Source organism: Buteo buteo, chromosome 16, assembly GCF_964188355.1.
Source record: "Buteo buteo chromosome 16, bButBut1.hap1.1, whole genome shotgun sequence".
Classification (NCBI taxonomy): domain Eukaryota; kingdom Metazoa; phylum Chordata; class Aves; order Accipitriformes; family Accipitridae; genus Buteo; species Buteo buteo.
The window spans coordinates 27,093,004-27,119,575 of record NC_134186.1 but is presented as its reverse complement, the minus strand read 5'-3'; the positions used below and the strand labels follow the sequence as shown (position 1 = coordinate 27,119,575).

The 26,572-nt window shown below is 40.2% G+C and overlaps 1 protein-coding gene across 2 annotated transcripts; it reads right to left on the bottom strand.

The window, feature by feature from the left end:
- Window positions 1-986: 986 nt before the first annotated feature.
- Window positions 987-13,189, bottom strand: E2F8 (E2F transcription factor 8). 2 transcript variants are annotated; one of them, XM_075048238.1, is made up of 13 exons: window positions 12,960-13,189; window positions 11,998-12,273; window positions 11,529-11,685; window positions 10,035-10,340; window positions 9,208-9,369; window positions 7,635-7,772; window positions 7,104-7,313; window positions 6,140-6,224; window positions 5,346-5,862; window positions 3,878-4,096; window positions 2,877-3,006; window positions 2,446-2,780; window positions 987-1,708 (listed from the first exon to the last, which is right to left on the bottom strand). In XM_075048238.1, the coding sequence occupies exons 1-13, from the start codon at window positions 12,996-12,998 to the stop codon at window positions 1,535-1,537; spliced, it is 2,748 nt and encodes a 915-aa protein (XP_074904339.1). In that variant the 5' UTR covers window positions 12,999-13,189; the 3' UTR covers window positions 987-1,534. The 2 variants fall into 2 exon arrangements, with proteins under 2 accessions (XP_074904339.1, XP_074904340.1); XM_075048239.1 differs by having other exon boundaries at window positions 2,446-2,762.
- Between the last annotated feature and the right edge of the window lie 13,383 nt (window positions 13,190-26,572).

The following is a 26,572-nucleotide window of genomic DNA, read 5'->3' as shown; positions in this document are numbered from 1 at the left end:
GCTGTTCTGGTTTTTTTTTTTATCCAGCCCAAGCCTGAATTTTGGGCTTTGCTAGCAGTTCTCCTGTCCTAATTTGGACAGCCGGGCACATTTCACCTGGGAAGGTAGATGATACACTGTGTTTTCCTTTAATTTGTTAGTTATTCCCTGTCATCTGAGTGTGAGCTGTATGAGGAGGCTTCATCTTTCTCTGTTTAGTGTAGCAGTGACTCTGCTACACGTATTCAAATTCAGTTGGTTTAACTTAACGTGTTTGACAAATTGCAAGAAGGGAAAAACAACAGTTGGAAGGCGACGCTGATCTTTGCTAGAAAGCAGAAACTAACAGTACAGCCTCTGTATGGTGTAGGTACGCCCAGGAGACACGGGGCTCCCTCCTTCTAGAAGCCAGACCTTACGCTGTTTGCAGCGGTCAACAGCTAGCGCTTCAGTAACTGCACGCGTGATTTCTGCCACAAACTGGTTTAGATGGTTACAAAACCTTAGGTGAAATGTTACAAAAACTTTCTCTCAGGCTTGAAACCTCTCCAGTGTCAAGAGAACCTATAGAGTATGTATAGCATAGCAGGGACCTGGCTCAAACTCGGAGTTGAATAGAAGAGAGGCAAAGTAACGAGTGCTCATCTTCAACTCTTACCAAGATTGTCTGTTCAGTTCGAGGCCCAAACCATCTAACTTCTCCTTTGCGACATCTGGACAGCACTTTCCAGAATGCTCCAGGGTGATAAAGATACTCTGAATTCCAAACTTCATAACTGTGTTTTCCTCTAATTGTTGGTATTAGGAGATGTAATCTCTAGTGATAAGAGCTCAGAAGTTAGATCGAGTTACTTAAATCTCTTTCTCATGAAATAACATTTTCCCTTTCTTCAGAAGACAGACACCCCTGTCTGACAAATATAAGAATGAAGAGATGCCCGCGAATATACAATGTATTACTTAGCTGATTTAAGTTGATCAAACAAAAAAAGTCAAAATGTTGAGTTTGATGTAAGTTTAATCTGAACAAATTGATTTAAAAATACAGTATAAATAATTCTTAACTTATATAAAACTTGATTAAGAATTCATTTTTTGTTGTTTTATTTTTTTTAACTAACTTTACAAAAGAGCATTATTGAACATAGGAGCAAGACATTTTAACTGTGGCCTTTTTGTTAAGACATAAAATATGTACACACTCACAGTACTTTTCTTTGTGCAAAATATGTACTGACTGATAGACTGTACCTTTCTGTACAAAGATAATTTCAGCTTACTTTGCATAGCAGAAAAGCAACACAAAAAAACACTAGATACATAACTTTGTTGCTATAATACTTCAGGTAAACCTTTTGGAAAAATATTATTAGACATTAACTTTCTCATTAAGAGCCAGGTTTATTTCTAAAGCATTAATTAAGGCTATTCCAGTACTGAGGTCTTGCCAATACATGTCCAAAACACACATTGTCCATCATACAATCCAAGATGTGTGCAGTGTGTTACCAGTAATTATGCCTGCTAACACATTCAGCAATTCAATATCCCTAAATTAGTCTTCTGACACTTCAAGTTTGCGTTGAGGAATATACAGAGTTCCTTGAGAGATTCTGTCGGTACCATCTGAATTTGCAGATAGCGAAGATACTGTGTTAGGCCCTCCTGGTGTGCGGAAAAAGTTTTCCGTAACTGTCTGGGGCTCTTGGAGCTCCTTTGGAACAGAAGGCTAAAGAGAAGAGGGAAAGTTACTTTCATTTAAGGGGAAGAAAAAAAACCAAAGTGAATTCTAGTTTTAGGTTTCTACAGGATGTTAGCAAAATACTGTTTTCTCCTGAAATTTAAAAACTAACAACTCTTTACTGAGAAGAATACACCTGTATTCCTTGATATAGCTATAAATATATATGTATAAAAATTAATTAAACAAAAATCTTGTTTCTTTAATCCCCTCCTATCTCCTTTTTTAACACAAACTGATCTTAGGCGGTACAGTATTACACAAAATATACAGAGAAACTTCCTGTGAGGAAAAAAATACTCTTTAAAAATCCTCTACAATCTCATCCTATTAAAAAAAAGCTAACATTAAATGCAAGAATTTTAGATTAGGAGAGTAACAAGAAGGAAAGATAAAGTAACAAACGGATAAATTGTTAATAAAAGTCATCTCAGATCTGTGCAAAATCCTCCCTCTAAACGAGCTGTCTCTTCACATCTTGTCATCTTCCAGCTGGCTCCACTTCCACAACAGATAAGATAATTGTTCTTCCTTTCTAACCTCTCAATTATATTGTACTTATGCTAGCTTTCGCTGCCAGCTCTTTGTGGGCAGTGCTGATTTATAAAGATTAAAAAAAAAAAAAATTCTTTCTTTAAAAATTCTACCTGCTATAAAGGAATTACTGAGCTATACTTCTCACTTAACCCATCACAGTCAAAAAGTTGCAATATATTTTTACTTACCTTATCTTCTTGCAAGTTCATGTTTTCTGAGCTATAGCTAACATTTTCTGGTTGTAAAGAGACTGACATGTTCTGAAGAACAGGATTTGCAGGAACTTGCACACCAGCAGGTATTAGTCCTATGTGTTGCAGTGTAAAGTTCAGAACTGAAGAACTTGGATTTTGGGCAGAACTGGTATTGCTTGAATTGAGACAGGAGTTGCTCAATACAGGTGCAGCAGCTATAGAAGTTGGTGACAGCATTATATTCAAGGGTGTTATTTGAAAAGCAGGAATGTTAACTGCTTTCAGTTCAGATGCTGTCACTGGAATAACACCTGCAACAGACAAATCAACTGATGAAGGGGATTAAAAATTGAGACTCAAGCCGTTGCGTTGTGATTTCATTACCTCAGTAGGACAACTGTATGCCTATTTTATTTAATACTCACCAGCAACGGGTGAGCTGTAGGTAGTGTGCTGTAATGAACATAACCCAGCTTTCTCTTTATTAGAAAAGCCTGCTTTGTTGCCATGGGTGCACTGAGTAAGAGGAATAAGATAACCAGATGGAAAAAAAGTCTGAAAAAGAAAAAAGACAATACACCTTTTCCCCAAACACATAATAAACAAAAAATGAAGTTTTTCTCCAACGTTGCATCCCCCTTGCCTTGTTCTTATTCCTTATCCTCTGTATCCCTACGATCCTATATTCCATGTCTGTACCACCTTCTGTCTAGAATTGGACCCAACGGACTCAAGGACACACTCTTTAAAGTAAGACTGCCCTACTGTGTGGAAGTCAGCTGGCTCCATTTCCAGCGGATATCCTCAGTGAGGAACTGGAAATCCACCTGGGATTAACACAATGCAGTTAGACTAGACAACAGAGAAATCGTGATACTGAATACTTTTCTTTTCCCGCCCAGAAGAAACATCCAGACCCAGTAATCATCATGTCACCTCATTCTTGGATTGTGTTTTCATAAGACAAATATTGGAAGGAAATCCTTTTGCATTTACAAGTTCTGTTTTTGTCAACAGAACTGTTTTTTATTCAGGTTCTCTACAGTAGTAAGTCTTAACTGCAGTAATACCAGATTTTACTGATGAAGAGACTTTCGTGTTATTCTGTTGTAAATCAAAGTATCTGAGACTAAATATGCACAAAGGACTGGGGAGGTATGGGATCTCAACGTTGCCTTCATCTACTTAGTCCTAGTTGTGATCTTCATCCCAGTCGAAGCCTGAAAGTCACTTCATGTCCTCTTATTTGTGTAATTAAGTCCTACATTCCTAAAAAATAAGGTTTTAAAAGCATACTAAAAATAATCCAACCAAAGACAATCTATATATGTGTAGTGCATTATAGTTTTGTTTCTTTTGCAAAGACTCCACCGTGGTGTTTTCCCAGGTAAGGGCAAGACATGCTGTGGTGTCTGACAAAGCCTACCTCGTGAGCAGGAACGGCAAATGCTACAGGTATGTCTTGTTTAGTTTTGATTTTGTCCTCATCTTCTAGAACATGGTCTCTTTTACTTTGGTCACAGCGACTTGCCATGTTTTGATCTAATGTTTCAGTTTTGTTCTGTCTCTCTTCCTGGAAATTGTCCGTTTCGTGATTAATTTGTGAGCTACTGGAAAGTGGTCTTTCATTTTTTGTGGATCCTCCCTTTAAAAAAGTACATACGAAAACAAAGGCAGGCATCGTAAGACTTCACATTCTCAATTACAGATCTACAAGGATATTTATACATTTTAAAAATTAGGAAAGCAAGCTTTCTCCTTTCTCCTGATTCTCAAGTTTGTGCTTGAGACAACTAAGACAACCAGTTCCACGTTATCCCCTCTTGCTCCTTCACAGCTAGTGGATGTTTGACGCCACACATCGTCACAAAACGCCGATAACATTTCATGACCATTTTGGCAAGCACAATTTAAAGCAGCCTAGTAATTCACAGAGACACTAAAACGTTCAGCAACCGAGGAGCAGAAAGCAATCCAGACCCAGTTTCTCCATATGCATCAAGTGTATCTGAACCTCTTACTCTCTTCGTGTGCTGTATTATTACACCTACAATGATCCAACGTTAACAATGTACAACATTGGATAGAAATTGGATTTTGGGACATTCCCTGTCCAGCAACTTTTATGTGTCCACTTTCCCTCCTAAACACCTCTAAAACCCAAGAATGAATGCCAGCCATTGTGTAAAGATGAGCAACCTGAACTACTCCAGAATCATTGTATAAATAGGCAAGTATTGACATAATGTTTTATTAGTCAAAATAAAATAACTCCCACCTGTACACTCTGACACATCTTCTGGGAAATAAATATTTGGAGGGGGAAGGGAGGGGAACAAGGAGAAAAATACAGCCTTGATCCTAGGTTGGTTTTTCAAGGATATATGTTATATTGTATACTGTATATCCTGCCTGATGCTTTGCAAATACCAGCAAGATTATGTGATATTTGATATATATTAAAAAACCATCAAACCAGCCCCCCCCATACATTAGCAAGCACAACAAATGAACATCATCCCTTCAAGTGTAATGTTATTTAAAACACCTAAGCACACTTGTTTAGCAAGGAACGGCAGACAACTTCAATTTTGTCTTTTAACTGTTTTCTTACCCTCCAGAAGGGCGGGTATGAAGAAGAACACAAGATCTGGTCTTCCAAACGCCAACATGGATACTGTTTCATACAGTAAAGGTTCTGCAAGTCTGCAGTACAAATGCTCTTAGAGTAAGCTAAAGGCTTAAGTGTTTACAAGAGTACTCCCCTGGCAGGCTTCCTTACAATTCATTTACAAATTTGACAACATCTGGTAGGCTCCTAAACCACTTTCAAAATGAGTAGGTAGCAACATCACTAAGCTATAAAATGGCATTTTAAAAATAATTTAACTTACCAAAGAAGTATCAAGGCTTTCCTCATCACTTCTACACTTTTTAATCAAATTATTCTCTTGTAATGCTTGTGATCTTTTAAGGCACCTCTGTGATGAAGTTTCTGATTTTATAGGCGGTCCTTCTTTAGCTGTCAAGGATTTTGTTGGATCATCTGTAGTCACCTGATTGTCCCCTTCCTCAGTGGTTGTTTTATTTAATACTTTTGAATTAATACTCTTAATTCCAGTTACATTAGCACATGGTAGAGGCTGCAACATGAAACTTGGGCTGTATGTTGTCACAGTGTGGGCTTGGGAAGGGTGCAGATATATTGCATACGAAACACCAGCAGGAGTATGAGGTAGTATTACTGGTGAGACTGAACTGTGGCTTGGAGGACAGACAGCCGGTGGCTGTGCAAGAGCTGGCTGCTGGGAGGGTGCTGCGACGCAAGGAGGTTCGGGCTTGGGGACTACCTCAGGCGACGACTGATTAGATTCCAAAGCAGATCTTGACAATTTCAACTCTTTTGCTTTCCTTAAAAAAAAAACACAAAACAAACAAAAACCCAAACACATTTTAATGCCTTTGTGCAGAAACGAATGCCCCAACAAATTATTTTCTGCAATGCAAAGACTTAACGTAAGCTTGTACTTCTCAATCCACTGAGCAGAAAATAAGTGAAAAAAATAGCCTGCAGTATCAGGGGTTACTGTTCTTCGCAGACTATTGCCCAACTCAAACTGAGCATAGCTTTAACTTAATGGCCAGTGACAAAATAAAGCTTCTCACCTTAACACTTGTGCAAACTTACTTTGATTGTCCTTCCAACTGATGTTTAGCAATTGCTGGAACCTGAGCCATTTTACTTGGGAGAGCTGATAAATTTTGATCAGTACCTGGTTGGAGAGGGAAAACAAAACTGTTAGTACATCAAACACAGAAGTTAAATTTTTTCTTGAGGAGACTGCGTTATTTTATGTGGCATACACATTTAATGAGAAGACACTAAGACTCCACGTTATCCTCAAACTGCAGCCCAGACTTGATTTGATCAATTGGATGATAGCTTCCATCAAAAAAACTTTAAAGCCTCAGCCCCCCTTTTTTTTTTTTTTCCCCTCCAAAGAGGCTACCTAACAAGAACATGAACATTGATACGCAATTGTCTGGCAATTTTACAGGATACAGAACTGCTTACATAGTGAAATCTAAAGCAGTTGCCACAACAAACCAGGGTTAGGGCAGTTCACAGAGAAAGATATGATATCCAGAGAATCAGCTATACTACACAAACAAGTTTGTAGCTGGTAAGACATCGCACAAAGTCAAGATAGTGATATGTAAAAAGCAATATAATATTCTTCTTGAACCCAAAGCAGTAATATGCCACTCCTTGGGTATTTGGTGTGAAAGAGAAGGCTAGAGTTCCCTACAGTGTGCCAAATTTGGTCCAGATCTCAATGAATGTATTTATTTTGTTGCAACTGCACAAGCTGTGACTGGATTTGGTCCACCAAACTGGAAAGAGCTTCTAGTAATTGCAGAGCTTATGCAGTGAGCAGTCTTGTAAGGCCTCAGATTTACAGGCAACATATATTTTCCCCATCTTGTCTATTTTTGACATTTCTTACAACAAACACGTCTTAAGAAGGCATATCTACCCACCCGCATCTCCTATGAGGAGACGGCAAACCTGAATATTTAATGTAAGACTACAGCTGAGTTAAAAAACATACTTAGAAAAAGATAGAGAAATGTATTTTTCAGCTACTTACTTGCACTCATTTTAACTGGACTGGTTGGAGCAGATTGGATCTTTCTTCTGTCATTTTCTATAGTTTTAACTAACTTTATTAGAGAAGGATGCCGAGTGAAGTTTTGCTTTCCTCTTGAAGGAAAAAGGTTTTTTGAACACTGCTCTTTGGAAGGGATGGATTCCAAAATAGATGGGGGACAGCTCATAGAAGTTGTTTCAAGTTTTGTATCTAAAAAGCAGAAAAACCACGAAAGAGTAAATACATATCATGTGCAGATTCAGTAACTAAAAGCAGTTATTTGAGCCTGGCTTATAATCATCAAAGTAGTAGCAGCAGCAAAAATGGAAATGCAAGAGTCTCAGTGTGAGTACACCCCCTATGTGGAAATACACACTGGTGTGCTATGCTGTCAAGGACTAAGGACAGTGATGTGACTAGTAAAGATTTTCTGCTTAGTTTACTGTCTTTTGATAAAAAAAAAATCTAGCGGAGAAAACAATCAATCAAAATCATCAGCAGAACAAAAGGAAATGACACACACACACCTACCCTGAACACTTGGCAAGACGTCAGGTCCTGTCCATTTGAATGCTGGTTTTCTACCTCTCTCCTCCGTAACATGAACTTTCTTGATAAGCTCAAGGCTACTGAGAACATTTGCTATGTCATAAAGTCTCCTAATTTTGGCTGAAATAAAATAAACAAATGTAAAGTATAGCAATTCTGATTGACAACATACAGCAGATTAAAAATGTTGTAACGCCCTTTTAGCAGCTAAAAGGAAAAACCTTTATAATTTTTTTGTTAGAACAATTTTGTGGAACAGGTATTTATACTATGAAATAACACATCACAATATAAAGTTCATAAGTAAAATAGAATGACATAGATACAGACCTAGAAAAGAAAATACTGCTAAGTATATTATGCTAAATATAGAGAAAAAATTTTCAAAACAAGTTGGGTTCTTCTGTGCAATGCCCAAACCTATACAAATTCTGGAGTGAAAATAAGTAGCTTAGAAGGCAGGTACATGCATGCAATGGCAAACATGGGAACTAGGGGGAAGAGGCATGCTAAAATCCAACAGGATAATCATCCTGCGTATTCTTAACTGTTTTCTGGTTGAACTATTAGGGAAAAGTTTTAGGCAGCAGTCAAATTACCAGTGACTTCTGGACTGCAAAGTGAATGTGGTTAGGCCAATGCTTCTGCTACTGAAAACTTAAAGTCTAGTAAGTCATGGAACTTGGGACTACGCTTCTTAACCAAGAACAGGGTAAAACATGTGATACCTGAAATACAGACACATGGATGGAATGCCCTGAAAATGCTTTTATTGCGAGACAGACATTACAGAGGAAAAAGAAAGAATGAAAACGAATTAAAAAAAAACCCTACTGACTACCCACCCACTCACTCTATGTTGCCATGAAGCAGTGGAAAGGCAATTATGAACTGAAACCAGCAAGGATCGGTTTTCTTTTTGCATAGATACAATTCCTTACAAAAAAGCAATGGAGTCTGCCTGAGAATCAAGGACGGGTGTAATTTTCAATGAAACCCACAATTAATTCTTGGCCCCTCAAGAGCAGGCACATTTTTGATTATTATAGACACATAGGCCTAGACCTAGAAGTACCTTTTCACTTGACTGGAGAGGGAGATGAGGAAGTGTGCAAGGAACTGAAAACAGGGTAAAAGAATGAAGAAATAATTGACAGTTACAGCATTGGGTTTCACTTCCTCTCACGTGTAAGTTATTAACAGGACTTCTACAGAATTTATTTAGATTTCCAACAAGTAAGTTACATGACCAGAGCACAGATTTGCATGATTCTAGGGCATCTTTGATGAAATGATCCTGCAATCCTTGACAGACTGCTTGAGGAAAGAGAAAGGGAAATTGTTACCAAGGAGCAGCCTTGTGACATTACTTCAGGAGAGAGGATTTAATGGACTTTTCCTTTTACATGGGTCTCTGTTAAAAAACTCTGCAAGGTGTTTAATGAGCTTTTGGAGGCTCAAATGTATTTATGGCAGGAAAAAGATGGTGGTATTTTACACTGTATAAACTAGCACTGGAATAGTTCATTTAGCTTACACTTGATATTCTACTTACTTTTAAACTTGCTTTTATCTAAGTCTTCCAACTGGTCTTCTCCAATCAAGATTTTAGCAGCAACTTCAAGGCTTACTATTTGAGGAGTCGATACAAGAAACAGCATCACAAATTTCTGACTCATCACTCGTAAAGACTTGTCTTTCCTGCTATTTACTGATGCTGCAGCAGACAGGAGAAAGGATTAAAGTATTAAGTGACACACCAGCTACAGACGCTTTTAAAACACTGAAGAAATTCGTCAGTAACAATTATTATAAGAACAGACAACACAGCAACTAGGCAGGGCCGATGTGGACTCCAGAGTTATGTTTGTACATGGCAAGAATCAGATAATAAGGGGAGTACCAAGTCTAACTACAAAGAAGAGAATGCCATGTTTCCACCTGTATACATTTCCTACTGTCTGACAACCTGTAGTCTTAAAGATGCTTAACTGCAGGTTATACAACGTATGCAACAATCATTAATTAACATTTCTTCCATGAATCAAACCTAAATTAAAAAATAAATTGAGTAATTTATACTTGTAGCTTCTATAACATTCAATGGTAACAGATCCTGCAGTTGGACTGTATGTCGGGTATGTTTGATAGTTTCAGCTGATGCCCCCTTGTTCTTGCACTGTAAAAACAAAATACTTGTGTAAGAATTGTACGAATAAGAGAAGTGAAAGAGCGTAGAGGACTTTTTCTCACCACAAACAGTTGTGGTGCCTTTCAGGCAGTCGCATTTCAGAAAAAAAAGTCCAATAAATGTTTTTTGCAAGTTCATAGATACTTATCATTAAAGCACGTATTATTCTTGGCATTATAGAGAATTATTACCAGCACGAAATTCCATTCCTGGGAGCTCAACAAAAGACATTTCTGAATGCTCATTTGAGCCAAAAGATCTTGCCATTTCTTCATTGCTTTCACCATCGAGATCAAATTCATGCTCATACTCTCTTTTCTTGATCATCTGAATTTGTTGTGTATATTTGTTCTCTTCTCCGACTTTTTTCAAAGCTTGCAGGGTTTTGGAGAGATTATGTCGCCCGTGCCAAGCATATCTGTTTTTGGCAAGGCGGCTCACCATGTGTAGGCTCTCTAGGACGTTCACAATGTCGTATATGCGTCTACGTTCAACATCTGAAAAAATACAGACAAACATGGTATCTCTACTACACAAAATATGTTTTGTCAGACATTTACCTAAAACATGGTTTGCACACAGAAGGGATCAGTTTCCTGTGCTTCCCCCTCCTCTTAATACACTTCTAAGCCATTTTTGCCGATTCCTCTTTACAAAGGTTTCTGAAAATAGCCCTCATAGATCTTGCCGGCAAGGAAGGGAAAACAGTTCTTGCTTTAGATATGGAAGGACTTGCTTTTCCACAGTTATTCTTGGTTTACAGCATTACTTAAGAAATAAAACTTACTGTTGCCAAAAGAGCCATTAGATGGGTTTCGATACAGCTTTAAAAAAACCCAAAGCATTTTTAATTATTCATTGCATCGATTTTAGATCATCTCACTAAATAACCTTGGAAACTCATGGCAGACAACTGTTTTGTAACTTGTTTTTATACGTTATTAACACACTGTCCTTTTCTCTTTTGCCTGTTAAATTCTTGGTTTTGACTAGGCATTTTCTAAAAGAGATGTTATTTTGTACAAAGTATAAATAGAATAGATTTTGTTTAATTTGCAGTTCACCCCTCTTCTGTGTCCCTCAACATATTCTGAAGATGTAACACCAAAAAATTTTATAGCAGTATGATTTATAATTATTATCAGTGTTATAATCTGTAGAATACTGTAATTTCATAGCTCTTTGATAAAAAAAAGCTTCAGCTTAATGTTAGCAACTTAGACTCTCGGTAGATCATTGGTGTGATACAAAAATAGTGATATAAAATGAGAAAGTTAAGTTATCATAGAGAGTAGAAAGTAGTTTCTTGGTTTGATGTCTTGATTGGACAGGAAGTTGTAGGTTCAGCCTGAGACACTCTAGTTCCTGCCACAAAAATCCAACCCCTAATCCTAGCCATCATCTCTAGATCCAAAAACCTGCAGCTTGTTATTTGTGGTGTCGGCAATAATTTAGATGTTTAATATTAAACAAAATTCAGAATTTCTCAATTCAGTTCACTGAAGAAATTTTAGCTTTTTAAAAGAATTGCTCTAAGAATTAAGAGTTTAAAGCCAGGTTTAAATAAGTTTTAGAGTACACAGCAAGCATTCAAAATTTTACGGGGCAAAAATGTACTAACACAAATGGTAGGTTATTGGCACATTTGAATGAAGAACTATGTAACGGCCTATACACCAACTTACTAAGCTCTTCAGCTACTTCATCAAGGCAAATGTAATTATTCTCTGCAGTGCTGGGGTAATCAGGATATCGAGCTAAGAATTTATGACACAGTAATCCTAGACTTTTCTCTTTGCGACTCGGTTGAGATTTTTCATATTCATCTCCCGATAAGTGCTCCTACACGGGAATAAGAAAAAGAGAATTTGAAATTTTTTACAATAGGTAAACACAGGTATTGAACAGCTTCACTGTGAGCACTGTCAAAGGCCCAGTGTTCTCCCTTTGTCCCCAACAGCTGTGGAATAAAACCAGCAAAACATTACCTGTTGCATGCAACTAGACAGTATCCTTACTTATATTTGGTAAACACTCCAAACCCAAAACTTTAAAAAAGTTGCAGTATGTTAATGTATAACTTTTTATACTGAATAAACAGCCTTCAGCTAACTTAAAAAAAAAGTAAATAAAGACGACACCTTTACAACATACCTGCAAACAGTGTTTCGCCTGTAGGACCTCCCTTGCGTTGTTTGACAGTTCCCTTCTCTGTTCTCTGCTCCTGATCTCAGGACTAGCCGCGCTAATCAGCATTTTCAGGTTCGAAGTAGGCGTCCATGGATCTGCTGGAAGGATTTCTTTAGGTTTTGGGGGTGTGGTTAGCGGCTGACAGTCAGGCTGGATCTCTGTCAATGTGGAACGTGAGGTAGCTGCTTGTTTCAGAGGGGTTTTCAACACGCTTCTGTATGGCTCAGAAGAATGATTTTCCTACGCACCAAGAAAGAAAAACCGTGATGTTAAAATCCAGAAGCACTGTGGTCTGTTTGTTGGTAACAGGCAAAGCAGGACAGAGATCCGCTGCGTTTTTTGGGTCGCTCGAAGTCAAAGTTTGCGGTTTTAACCCTGAACCAGCGAACCCGCTCCCTGAAACCGTTTCTTTGACGGTGCCTTCGGGTTAAGGCCCGGGGCCCGTGGTCTTCTTAGGGTAATTTTCCCTTTCTTTCCCTCTAGGGAAAAGACAGGGTGGACGTTAATCCGCAGCAGAAAGCTGTAAAGAATGACTGAGACACCTTTTTATTAAGGAAAAAAGCAACCGGGGAGCCGGGAAGAAGTTACCGCCCGTCACCAGACCGGTGCAGAAGGGTCTCCAGGTGAAGATTTCGGTATTTTTGTTAAGGACAGAAATGGAAGTGATGGTAAAACGCCCCCGATGACGGCCAGCCGACGTTTCTCACCCCCCTCCGTTCCGACTAACGCGGTCGCCCACCCGGGGGTGCCGCAAACGGCTGGGAACGGGTCGTGCCCCCCCCCCCGGGGGGCTGTCACCGCTCCCGGTCCCCGTGTCCCCCCCCGAGACAGCGGCCCCCGCGGTGGATGGGGTGTTTGAGGGAGGGGGCCGCCCGCTTTTTTCGTTTCGCCCCCGGAGGAAAACGAGACGGAACCGAGCCCGTTACCTTGTCGCCGGTCCCCATCTCCCCCCCCGCCTGCTGCATTCTCCCGCCGGCCGCGCAGCCTCAGGAGGTGACACCCGCCGGTCCCGCCGCCGCGCTGCTCCGCATCGCAGGGGTCCCGCCGGTTCTGCGGGGCGGGGAGGGGGGGGGGAAGCGGTTAACCAAGGGAAGGCGGCGGCGGCGGCGACCCCCCCAGAGCCCTGACGGGACCGGAGCGGAGCGAAGCGAACCGAAGCCGGTTCCCGCCGCCCTCCCGCCTCTGGGCCCGGCCCGCGCGCGCCCGCCCGCCCAACGGCCCCGCCCCACCGGCCGCTGCCCGCCGCAGCCCCGCCGATTGGGCGGCCGCCGCCACCGGGCGGGGCCCTTCCGGGATCCGGTTTAAACATTTGGCGCCAGCGGCGAGCGCTAAAGAACTGCTCCGCTCTCAGCTCCACGCTCCCGTTCCGCCGCCCAAGCCCCGTTAACCCACCGGGAGTGGGGCCGCTGCCCGCCACCGCCCGGTCCCGGTCCCGGTCCCGGTCCCGGTCCCGTCCCGCCGCCGATTTGAATTCAACCCGCTGAGCCGCCGAGGGGAGGGTGGTACGGCCCAGCCAATCACCGCGCTGCCCTCCGCCCCGCGCGCCAATGAGAGCGCGGCGTTCCCCGGCTCTTCCCTCCCTCCTCCTCCCGCCGTCGCCGCCGGACGGGGGGAAGTCGGGTCTCGAGCCGGGCGCGGGGTTTGGCGGGTTCGCGGCGCGGGAACCGGGGCGCGCGGGGGAGGGCGCGCGCCGCCTCCCCCCCCCCTCCCAACGGCCACCCGCGCGAGCGGCGGGAAGGGGGTGAGCCCGGGCGAGGGGCGTTAATTGGTTTAGCGGAGCTTAATTAGCTGCCGCCGCCCGTCCTCGGGTTCCCGCGGCCGTTACGCTCTTTAAAACGAGAAAATCGATCGTTGTGGCCCGCGCGTTCTCCTCACGGGGCCGCGCTGTGGCCCGGGGAAAGGGTTCCTCACCTGACGGGGGGAAGGGGGGCAGCTTCTGGAAACAGGTTCCAGAAACTCGTGTGCTCTTAACTGTGAGGAAAAACACTTACCAAAAAGAAAAAAAAGGTTAATAGCTCACTGATTGCACGGCTTATTGTGGGGTGGGATCGCTGGCTGTTGACTTTCGGGCGAAGGGGTGTTCTTATTGCCCCCGGAGACAGGATTCGGGGGTTACGACGGGCTGCGCCGCTTATCACGGAGGTTGCGACACTTCTGTTTTGCAGGTAGATGTTTGGGATTCAAAACTACTTTGGGCATTTTTTATAGTAGAGCTAGGACTGCGTAAAGACAAGACCTTTTAATGTAACTGTATAATTTTCTGAAATGAAGTCTTTGAAAGCACGTGAATTCAAACCGAAAAATTACCCAAGTAGCCTTCACTCCTTGCTATCACCAACCACGCAACAGCCAAAGTTTACTCCCTTGCAGTACATACATGCCTCACCTTAAAAAGGGAGGTTTAGGATTGGGTGGACATTTGCCCTTTTTCCTTGTTCGTGCTGATACAGTTACTGCGTATTGGCTTCTTTTTGTAAAAGGTGCGCTAGAAGCCGTGATTGTTAGGTGTTGTGGTAACCCAGAATTGGTGTGTGACTCACAAGAAGTACAGTTATAAATACTAAAAAATGGCGGTTGTGTGTTTTGGCTTTTGTGTTTCGTTTTGTTTTGTTTTTTTTTTTTCTTTTTCCCCCGGGATGATCACATACAATACTGTGCTTGCTGGAATTTGAGTTACTGAAATGAGGAGCAAATACATTCAGGTGTTTCAGAAATCAAGCTGGAAAAAAACCCTCAACAAACCAGGCTTTTACATTCAAGCTGTCACTTTGTTACTTTTTCCATTTATGGTAAGCTGTGAAAATTACCCTTATCCCCTAATCAAGAAGCCATTATCTCTGTTCAAACACACTGTAGTATCTCTTGTGCCCTTTGTTCAGGGGTGATCTTTCCTAGTCTCAAAGTTAGCTTTAAAATCTATCCATTTTGACAGCACCCAGTATTTTAAAGTAAAGGTTAAAAGAATTGCTACCTTTGTTACATTTATTGAAATAATTATTGTGTTGGTGACTTGTGTTCCTTTTCTGTGGTCTCCCTTACTACGCTACCACCTTTGCCTTTTTGAGATTGTAGAAATACATAGAGCAGTCAATCAGCGTGCTCATTTGTAGCCATCAATTTGAACTGTTTATATTTCCTTCTGCTCTTGTGTGAGTTGCTCTCTGTAGCCCTAGGTATAAGAAGCAGCGCTTATGTTCTCTGCTAGGTACCTTTTTAAGGAGAAAAGCATAAGGATTACAAGTCATATGGCCCTGACCGGGAAGCAGAGGCACCAATACCAAGTTAAGAATAGGTCTTTTAATGTATAACCTTGAAGCCTTTTGCATGATGATTCTCATGGGGGATGATTGCTAGTTTCAAGTAATGTGCTGAACCAAGATACCACCTGATGCCAGAAATCAGCATTGGAGAGTGATAAGTAATTTTATCTGTGCTAGCTCAACTAAAGAGTTACTTGAAGCATCGTCATGTGGATTAAAGAGTATGTGTGATACATCCTAGTGGTTTAGCCAAATCCAATGAATGATAAACTAGGATTATATGTAAGGTGGTATGTAAGTCAAGAATATGTAAATTGAAGTACTTTTAGTGCCTGTATTCTAGTTAAGCATGCCTCATTATCTTGCCCATAGATATTTTCCTCTTCCTGTAACAGCATTAGCTATGCGCTATGCCAAAGAAAGCACTAATCTGGTTTGCTTCGCACGCTCTGCTCAGAGCTGTACTTCTTGTGTAAACACATGTTGTCAATAATGGATTTGTTTTAGCGTGATCACAAGGCAGCAAAGTTCAACACCTTGTGCGCTTCATGGATGTGACGCTGTACTTCTGTCAAGCGGAAATGTAATTAATGGCTCACGTAAAACCAAATGCATAAAGAATTTTACTGAAATCATTCTTAGCAGATAATTCCATGTGTAAGGTCACTTACAGGTTGCCCAGGGGGGTGGTGGAATCTCCATCCTTGGAGAATATTCAGAAGCCGTCTGGACATGGTCCTGGGCAAGGGGCTTTAGGTGGCCCTGCTTGAGCAGGGGGTCGGACAAGATGACCTCAGCCATTCTGTGAGATGTACAGTGATTACATCTCTGAATGTAGTCCGTAGTAAAGTTCAAAAAAGTTGCTGATGGTATGTGAATTTAAAAGATTCTGTGGTTTGTACAACCTTCAGAAAACTGAACTTTCCATAGCTTTCTGCCCTGCTGCCTCATTGTTCAGACTATTTTAGGCTGCTCTCCTCAAGGAGCTACTTTGCGATTACTCTTTCTAGGCATGGAATTGTGAATTTTTAAGCAATAGTTGCCTGAAGGAGCTTTGCAGGAAAGTGCCTCAAGTTAGCCATCCAGTTCCGTTGTTGAAACGCTGCTTGTGGGGATCCCTGTGAGTGCTGCTATTTATTGCGTATGTCTCTTTCAATTGTCATTTTTCTTGTAATGCTTCTTTTATTCAAGGGAATTTTGAAGGCAATAGATATCCCACTTTTATTATACCTTAATTCTAATGTCCGATGGGTATCGAGGAGAAACTGCAGGTTTCTGCAGGTACGTACTTCTAGTCAAGAAGTTCATCGTATAAGCAGACCCTGAAATACCTCAGAAATCTCTCAGTAGATGGGTTTCAATATTTGATATATTTTAAGTATAGATAATGACATTATTTTATTCAATAAAAATGAAAAGAAGGCAGAGTGGATTTAGAAGTACAATGTAGTAGTCAGAAACCACAGCTTTTTCCTTATTCGGATGCTTCTGTAATGTTAATGTCTCCAGTCACTTCAAAATTCTGTAGTAATTAGGATTATAGTATTTATCCTTTTGTTGTCCTCATTTTCACTCGGGGTTATATTGTAACAAAAATCTATCTTCATTTCAGAGCTATGAATAAAGTTTTCCAGAGGGTGAGAATAACTTAAGATTGCCTCTCGCAGAAGTGGTGTAAGCACTTGGGTTCACTAGAGGTCAGACTTCTTTTACTCCTTTGTATCTGCAGGACGAGACTACTCTTAAGTCATGGAGATGTGCTTGTAGGCTGTATTTATGTCATATTATTTACCCAGCAAAATTACATGTGTAATTTTGTACAGTGTATAACAGCACTAAATGTCTTTTAAATTATTAAAAACCCCCGCATATTTTTAAAGATTAAATATATACAGTAGGGAAATGCTGGCAAATAAAGTGCTATGCAGCAGACTAAAAAGCCACAATGTCTAAAAGTGATCTCGCGTATTTTTTGCCATCCGATATCTCTTCAGACAGCAGCGTGTACTCTGCATAGCCTGGGCGGTCAGTAAGATCAGCTCTGCAGTAGACATATGCAGCTTTAGTTGCACGTAGGTACCCAAAGGAATCACTGCTGCCACTTGCTGGCCTGGGAACTGGTGCGGTTGCAGGGAGAAATAAGTGGCAGCCCCAGATCTGGGTGCAGGAGCAGCGCTCGGTGGCCGCCGCAGCGGGATGGGAGCAGCAGCAGCTCGGTGCAGGGCACAGCACTGGGGTCAGGAGGTGGCAGTCCCTGGTCAAGAAGGCGCTGCGGAGTGCTTTACTTGAGCCTTACCTAATTTTGTATTCATTAGCCTGCATAAAATTAAATCATATTAAGGCATATTCTTGAACGAGTTGATTCAATTTAACTTGAGTTTATTTGCTTTCAGTTGTTACATTATCTTTTAAAATTAGGCAAATTAAATCAGCTGGTCAAACTCTGAGGTGAAAGCTGGGAAGGAAACAAACGAACAAACAATAAATGTTATGGAAACCTGGATTCCTAAAAAAACAAATGCCTTTTTCAGGCATGCTAATTTCAGGGAATGCTAATTAAAACTTAATGCATGCACCAGAAACTACACTGCAAGAATATTGATAGCATGGTACAAAGAGAAATAGAGATGTAGTGTTTTGGTGCTTCACTTCTGTAGGTATATCTTTTCTGTTAGGATGAATTGCTAGGAAAAGAAGACAATAGCACAGAAATGTGTGTATATTCAAGATCAAACACATCAGAGGTTCAACAGGGTGCTTTCTTAGCACTGGTGCTGAGCATATAGAGCTAAGACTTAAGAGTATTCAGTAAAGAGCATGTTTCTACTTCAAATGCATTCTACTTTTTGCAGTCAAACATTTTACAGGTAATGGCATCTAAACTATTTTTGTGTATTCTGAATCTCGTTCTTCCAACATTTCAGAGGTGAGCTATCTCTACTAAGAGTTGAGACTCGTGGCCATTTAAGTGAATCAATTTTTCTGAGAAATGAAGAGCAATTTTGCTTGCCAAAGAGAAACATACAGATGGGTCTTTCACTGAAGTGTTATTTCCTGATCCAAATCTGAAGTGTAAGCTGGAGCAAAGGCTTGCTTGCTTCATGTCCTTGAGTTAGAGGATTAGATTTATATTATTTTTTTTTTTTTACTACTATTGTGTGCTTTCTACCCACATCACTGAAGTCAGAAGTTCATGGGCCAGCTAAAATACAGGGTCAACTCTGTTCCTGAAAAGAGATTATTATAATAGTGACGCAACCCACATTATATATATATACACACACACACATATGAAAAAAAAAAAAAAGACATTTCTACAGAACCTGCAGATCCATTGCAGTTGGCATGCCTTGGTCTCACAGCGATCTGTACTGCAAGCTTCAGTGTCCATCAGCCCAAGCTTCTTTGTGTTAGATACTCTCCCAGCACTGCCTTTTGCTGATGATGGAAAGGAAGATGAGAAGATGAATGCTCAGATAGGAGACAGGAGCAGGAAAGATGAGATAAATGTCTAACAGATAAGAAGCGTCAGTAGTGTTTGCGTATGAACCACGCAGTTACAAGAGGCTGCAATGGTATTCGTTCTCAGCTGGGAGCTATTAAAAAATGTGCTCTTTTAGTGCTACTTAGCGTTGTTACGAACTCTGTTGCGATATCGCAGAGGTTACTGTTGCATATGGGTCAAGCACACATGATAGTATTTAGTGGTATCTGATATTACTGTTCAACCAAAAACTTGGAATGACTATACAATAAAAGAAGTTAATTCCCTGACAAAATGTTTTATGTGGTAGAGTAAAAAAACCCTTGCTGTTATATTGTTATTTATAGGAGCCTTTGGAACATCTTATTTCCCTAAGTGATTGTGCTACTGAAACTGCTTAATTTGTTTTTCTTCTGTTACATATTTATAGTGGAAACTAGCATGGATTCTTAAAGCAGCCTATGAAGTATTTTTCTTAAGACCTGATTTCATTAGGTTGTTGCCAACAAGCAGCATCTAAGTTCTTATTCAAAAGGATTCCTACTGCACAGACACATCCAAAAGTTAATGTTTGTTCAAAACACAGATTCTTACACAGATTCCATCGCCCCTCAGTGCTTTAGCTGAGAAATGACATGTGTAATGTTAAATGGCATGTCAATAGCTGAATACTTTGTACTGCAGGATTAACAAAACAGACTACTACACTGACGTTGTACATACATACTTTACTCCTTTGCTTTAACTGAATAGATTCACAATATTCTTGTGTTGAATTGTTTGGCCTAACTCATCGAGTTGGAAGAATGTTGCATTTGCACCAAGGAATAAATTTTCCTCTAGTGTAAACTTACTGGTTTCAGAGGATTTATATCAGGAATGAATTTGGTTGGAGAATGTTAACAGTATTTTGTATATGAAGATTTTTCTCTATTTCAATGAAATTCTCCTTTCCCTGATTTTTTGTACCATATTATATTTGAAAGCTGCTTCTCTGAGTTTGCTCTTCATATGTCTGGCTTTAAACCTTCTGGCCAGCTCTGTCTTTCTAACTTGAACCACCTTTTCATCTTAAGATGCTTCTTGCTCTCTAGGTTCTCTTGCTCTAACATCTGATAGCTCATTTGTTTCATATTGACTTTCTTTTAAGCCTGCTCTTGGCTAGTCCTATCCACAAGAGGTGTGTTCTTGCAGGCTGTCAGTTACCACAATGATGGGTACATCATAGGCACCTGCACTGGGACATGAGCGTGCATAATAATTATCTCGAAGTTTGTGATGTACTGATGAATGCATTGAGCAAGGGCTCAGCATTCCTCTTTCCTTCTTTCTGCCATCTTTCTAGGTGATAGGATTACTTACTGAACGACCTTCTGCTATTTGAGAAGTCTGGCTTTTTCAAAGGTACTCAGCACCATATGCCCTGTATCCAGTCTTCCTTGTAGTAAGTACATCTGAAAGTCAGACTTAGTTTGTCTGTGCTGAGGATTCCACGTTGTGGAATGGGTAATAAAAATTCCTAACTTCTTGGAAATAGCATGCATTATAATGGCATAAAGGGAATAGGGGATTCTGAGTTTCTTCTGTGTGCAATTAAAAGCAAAATTCTGTTGAGTTGAAAACACTTTTCTTTCCATTAGCTAGTTTTCCTCTGTCTTTTCTGTGTGGAAAGGGAGTTATTCAGCACTGCACAGATAACCTTTTTCTTTTTTCCCCTAAGAGAATGCTGCTTGAGTGCACTAAATCCACCACAAAGCCCATAATATCTGAAATAAACTTTACTTGCACCTGCCATCTCCTATTCCAAATGCCATCTCTATTGAAACACTACTCTCTATTCTGTATATAGCATCTTAACCAAGCTGAAATATCTCATCTGCCACAAAGGGATTAAACATGTCAACAGTAATTATCTTTGCATTATTCTCTGGCAGGTTTTTTTCCTTAAATATGCTCAGAGGTTCATTATAACTTTCTCACTAAATCTCTTGCCGCATAAATCTATCAAGGTATCATTTGCTGGCATAGCATGTGCTGACACATGTGTCCACTCTTGCAAGCAGAAGATGGTCAGGATGGTTTTACTCATAAATTCTCGTCTGTGTTATTCTAGTTGAAATCCCAGCTGAGCTTACGCTCTGCTTGGAAGTCTGTTAGGCTGCTGCTAGAAAGTGATTCTAACCTACAAGAGGACTGAGATTTTTTGCAAACTTTTGTGTTATTAATAGAAAATACTTAGTGCTTTAAATTCTAATGACAGTTGAGCTGTACTTGTAGCTGGAAGAACTGGCAGAGGTGAGTGAAGAGAAGAGAGCAAGCAAGAAGAAGGACTAAATTGATCTTTAAGTTCCATAGACTTTTCAATGACATACCACACCCCAGCAATGGGCTCCTGAGCCCTGTATGTTTCAGTTTATAAAATAACTGAATAATATTTTGTAGACAAAATATTTAAGTGCTATTTCTCAAAACCTATTTGTAATTCTTATTGTTAAAATAGATTTAATTTCATGTTGTGATCAAGTAACAATTTTTGTTACTTTAAATGCCTGTAAAATGTCATTTACTAAAGCCTGACAATAAAGGTTTTGATTAAAATATCCCAGAAGCCAAGAGAAATGAAAAATTTTGTTAATATCAAGTTTTTAAGGGCAGGGGTTTTTTCCAAAAGATTAAAGCCACATTTCACTCTTTTGAAATATTTTTATTGGAAAAAAAGTATGTAGTCAAATATACATTAACCTAGAACAGTATGAGAAAGTAACTTACAGTCCTCTATTATTAAAGGAAACTTGCGTTTATTACCTTTTCACTCTATTCCTGCTGAAAGCCTAGCAATTAAGGCTAATAACTAGACAAATACATTTAGGGTGCTCTCTGGGCATTATAATATCCCAGATGAGGTTGTTGGCATAGACAATACAATGCAGCAATACTCATGCTCCAAGAAGGCACAGAGGATGATAAATATACATTGCGATGTGCCCATCAAAATAAAATCCAGTTTGCTTTGCTTGGCAGCTTCACCAATTCTTCACAGAAACGACAATTCTCTGAGGATATTTTCTTGTGAAGATACAAAGGAAAAAAAGAAACTTAAATGTGTTTGAATATTCATTTCTTAGCTATCTTGTTCTGTTTTGTTTCTTCCCCCTCGGAGAATGAAGGAAAATGTGTGGTGCTCTAACAAAGAGCCTTTTTTCTTCTGAATAATCTGACATGGGAAAATTTTGCATCCAGTGAAGATTATGATGAACGGGGGTTTTCACCATGAATTACCTCCCGGCTGTACTCCAAAACGTGGCCTGTCAGTCAGGTATACACGATTTGCAGAGTTTGCTCCTTTTTCCCCTGAAGGGACTGATACAGTCTTTAGCCACAATGGAGAGCTGTCGGTTAAAATGACAGGGGCCTGGACAGGCACTGGGCACGCTGCACTCCTGAGATGAAGTGTAATAGACTGTTAACGGTCACGTAGGCACCTTTTTCAAGGGCCATTTATCCTGCAGGAAGCTTGCTGTGCCTCCTCTCAAGTAAGGGACGCCTTTTCATTGTTAGTTTATACAAGGGAAGCCTCTTCTTTAGAGAACTTTGTCATGTGAAATGGTGTCCAGCGCTGCGGACACGCACCCGGCAAGTCCAGCTCTCCGTGGCGGTGTGAGGCTGCGGGCGAAGGTTTGTCAACAGGGTGGGACAGCGACCGGCTGGTTTTACACCTACTTACTATTGCTGTTTCTTATCCGAATTACAGCAGCGTCCAGGAGCATCGGCTGAAACAAAGACTCTATTTTGATATGCTGTTCGCGACCACAAAATACGCAAGGAAGGATTTTTCCAGTAATTAGGGTGCTTATTTGAAAACTGGGCTTAGATTTTCTAAAATCCTTGCTCGACTCAGTTGATTGCAGACTTTAACTACTGAGTCCCTTCCCTCTAGCCAGGCCCATTCCAGTTTCCCCAGGCACCCAAATAGCCTTAATTATTTTAAATTTTGATTTAATGATGAATATTATAGATAAGCAAACATTTATTGGGCCAAAGAGTGAAAAAGAACTAGAGTCTGTCACAGCACATTAATCTGTAAGAAGGTACTCCTGGTGTCTCCAGTGAATATTTCACACAAAATACCTGTATATTGTTTGGTGTAGGGCAAGAATGGCAGGTGGATGCCCTCACTTTTCAGTTGCAATGTCTGTCTTTCTCTGGCCTAATAAAAAGTTAGTTATGCTCTACAAGTGAAAGAGCTTCAGCAGAAGAATTGGGGATATTTTCCTGGTGGTTGAGGCTGTGCTACGGAGACAGGACAGAGAAGTTCAAATCTCCCTGTGTAGAGAAGAACTGTCTTACTAAGGAGGATTTCCGATGAATTTTGTGGGATAGAGCAGAGGTAGATACTTAATTCTAGACAATGGTGTAGACTAAAAAATTTTGAGGGGAAGAAGATGCTACTTATCAAAGTTACAGAGGTCTGAGAGGGGTGAGGGTGAAGCTTGTTGACTATGTTAACAGCTCAGCTTTTCGTGGTCTCTTGAGTTTGTACAAGCAAGAATATGACCCCTTTATGCATTTAGCCTGCATATCCATTGCTTTCTTAGTCTATTCAAATTACTATCTTTATGTTAGGTAAAGGTAAAATCTGGGGTGTTTTTTTATCTAGAGGGGAAAAAAAAGGCAAGGTTCAGATACAGCTCTCTGTTCTCCATTCCCCCAGATTCAAGAAATCTTTGGAAAAATAGAAAATCCAGCACCACTCCTGGTTTTTAGTTCACTGCTCAACAGCTGCCTTTCATATGAAAACCTGAGTAAGAGAGACACTATCAGGTAAGTAAGGTTCAATATTTTTCCTTTAGAAATTACAGTATGCACAAGCTAGCATTGACAGACAAGTTTTAAGCAATTAAATACATGAATCAAACCCAGGGTTACGTCCTGATTTGAATGGGAGATTTGGGTGGACTCAGAAGGCAGGGACAGGTGCATTCAATTACGAAAAGACAAAAGCTTCCCATTCTGGGAATATTGGCATTGTCGTTAACAGAAGAGAGATGTGGCTCACAAAGAAAATGGAGTCAGACGATGGACGGGGTACTGGCATGGAAAGCTACTGTTTATATCGGAGAAGACACGATGGAAGTTTGTATGTATTGAAAAGTAGACCTCTCTGCAACGACCTTGGCGGCAGCATGAGTAGTGCCCTAAGTGGCCTTTATATACAGGCCAGATTGCTCTTGAAAATTTTGTTTTCCTTCACATATTGCTTGAATGAGGCTGAGGAGGTACAAAGCCAGTTCTCTGTTGTTGACATGGGGATGGTTTGCTGGGATGACTGACAGTCTATCGGGTTGGAGATAAGCACGTTTCTCCAGTTGTTTGCAAGTCCTGCCTCATGTTAAATCATTTAGCTCTGTAATCAGTGAATCACAGATCAAGATAAACACTTGTGCAGAGTCAATAAACCTAATTTTTATTTTTATAATTAAAATCTTAAGAGCCACCTGATTTTGCATTGAATCAAGACTATAATTTCAGCAGTAAACATCTGATATTTTATTGTAATGAAGAAGCTAAGAATGAATAGAGCCACATTTTTGATTAATTAGAATTTTGTTGCCAAGGAATTAATCTGTTTTCCCTTCTCTGTGGAAAAAAGAAAAAAAAAAAGCCCTCTCTAAAATTAGTTTCTCAGCAGGCTTAATTACAGAAATGTTGAGTGAACTCCAGCAGCAGATATATTTCAGGGTTTCTTTGTTTTCCTGGATTAAGGGGGCAAATGGGAGAAGATAGATGACCGTTAAGATAGTGAATATGGCTATTTGTTTTGCTGAACATAAAGTAAGAGAAAAGCTAGCCCTGGATCTAAGACTTCCTGGTCACTAGCTATTTCTGAGTGAGATAAGAGAGCGAGTTTAACTTGAACTGTAATAACTCAGACCTGTATTCATGTAGAAATGGCTCCAGGGTGGAAGTCTATACTAGTTAACTGCTGCTGTATCAACTGAGGAGTTGCTGTAGTAATACCTTATATGACTGTGCTTCCTTAGACAATCCTTTGGACCGATTCCCATCTTCTTCTGAGGCAATGAGGGTGATGCTCACAGAACCAACAAGCCAAAAAAAATGAATTAACTGCACTGCAGTAAACTTTACTGAATTACTTGAGATTTAGAGATGTGAATCCATTTGTGCATGTGGCAAGCTAACGTGTAATTTCTGCGCGTATGAATAAATAGAGCAACCACTTAGTATTTTAAAAGGTTGCTTTCTGTCATTACTTATGGCAGCAGGGGATGCTTTTCATTTCTTCTAAGTTTAAAGGAAGAAATGCTTTTTCTTTGCTAAGAAAAGCTACCATGCTTATGTGATTTGTGTAAGTAATGTGTCAGTTTCCATATTCCTGCTTTAATATGTCTCTTTAGGATGCAGAAAGCTATGTTCAAAACAATGATAACCAGACAGAGTTAGAAAATTCAAAAAGATACTGTCCCTACATCAGAAGTGGGGATCCAAATGCTGCAGTTCAGGCTCACCGATATTGGTAAGTGTTTTAGATGTGAGTAATTGAAACTTGCTGCTACTGTGTGCTTCTAGCAAAGTGTGAAATTGAGGAACCAGAAGACAGTACCCGTATGCATGGATGCATGACTGCAGTCTGAGTGCTTTCCTTGTGGGTGACTGAAGCATTTATTGTCTAATTACCTCAGAGTAGAGCATACAGAAATGCTTTGGGATGAGAACACTTTGGATCCTGAACTTCACTTCTTCATTTTACTGTTAGCAAAAAAAGACCCCAACCCTCAAAGCCCTGTGGAAGACTTAGTAATGCTATAATAAGCAGTTAGGTCTTGCTATTAGCATAGTTAAAACTGTGCTGATGATATTTTTAAATTACTTTCTCTGGAAGAGATGTAGTGTAACTTTTCTTGTACGAGTATGATGTATATACAGTTTAAAAAATCTAATACAATGATCTGGGCTATTCCCTAAGAAATATGTTTGTGGTTAAATGAGGACTGGGTTATTTCATTCTCCAGCTCACGCTGAGCAGTGGCTGAAGAGCTCTTCCCACATAGAGGAACTTCTTTCTGGAAATTGTCTCCTGTATTAATCATCTCTCCAGTTGTAGGGAGAGGGATGAAGGAGTCCCTTGCCCCTTTAAAAGCCATGTAAAATAGCACTAAGTCAGTTTGCTCAACAAACAGAGTTCCTGTCAATGAGATATTAGTTCTTGCGCACTACGTTCTTCAATACTGGATAGAAAATCTAGTATCTGTACTCAAAGGTAATCAACTGTTTTGTGTTAGTAAGGTGTTTATATAATAGCTCGAAAAATGAAAACTGTTCCCTGAAAATGACTCAGTGTGCAGAGCCCTTTCTTCTAATTGGGAAAACCAGTTCAGCAGTCCATATGTCAGCATGCCAAAAGAGGAAGAGAATGAAGAGAGGGCATGGCTGAGCTGGGTTGTATCTGATCTTGCAGCTATTCAAGGCAGAAGACCCTGAATATAGCAACTTGGTAAGAAGTTACCCCCAAAGACAATTTATAGCTTGCCTATATCAACAAGCCACCTATGGTATATTCTGAGCTACAAATTGTTGTGTAAACCCAACTTTGTATTATTCTAGGATAGGCATAGCTGTTTTTTCCCTGTCTGATCAGCTACATTTATGTCTCATGGAAGCAATGAACAAATGTTATTTAAACTAAAGTACCTCAATATATATATTTATCACTTACATGAATTACTTTTTAAGAGAGAATAAAATGTTGTACACATACTAGAAATTGCAGCCAAAG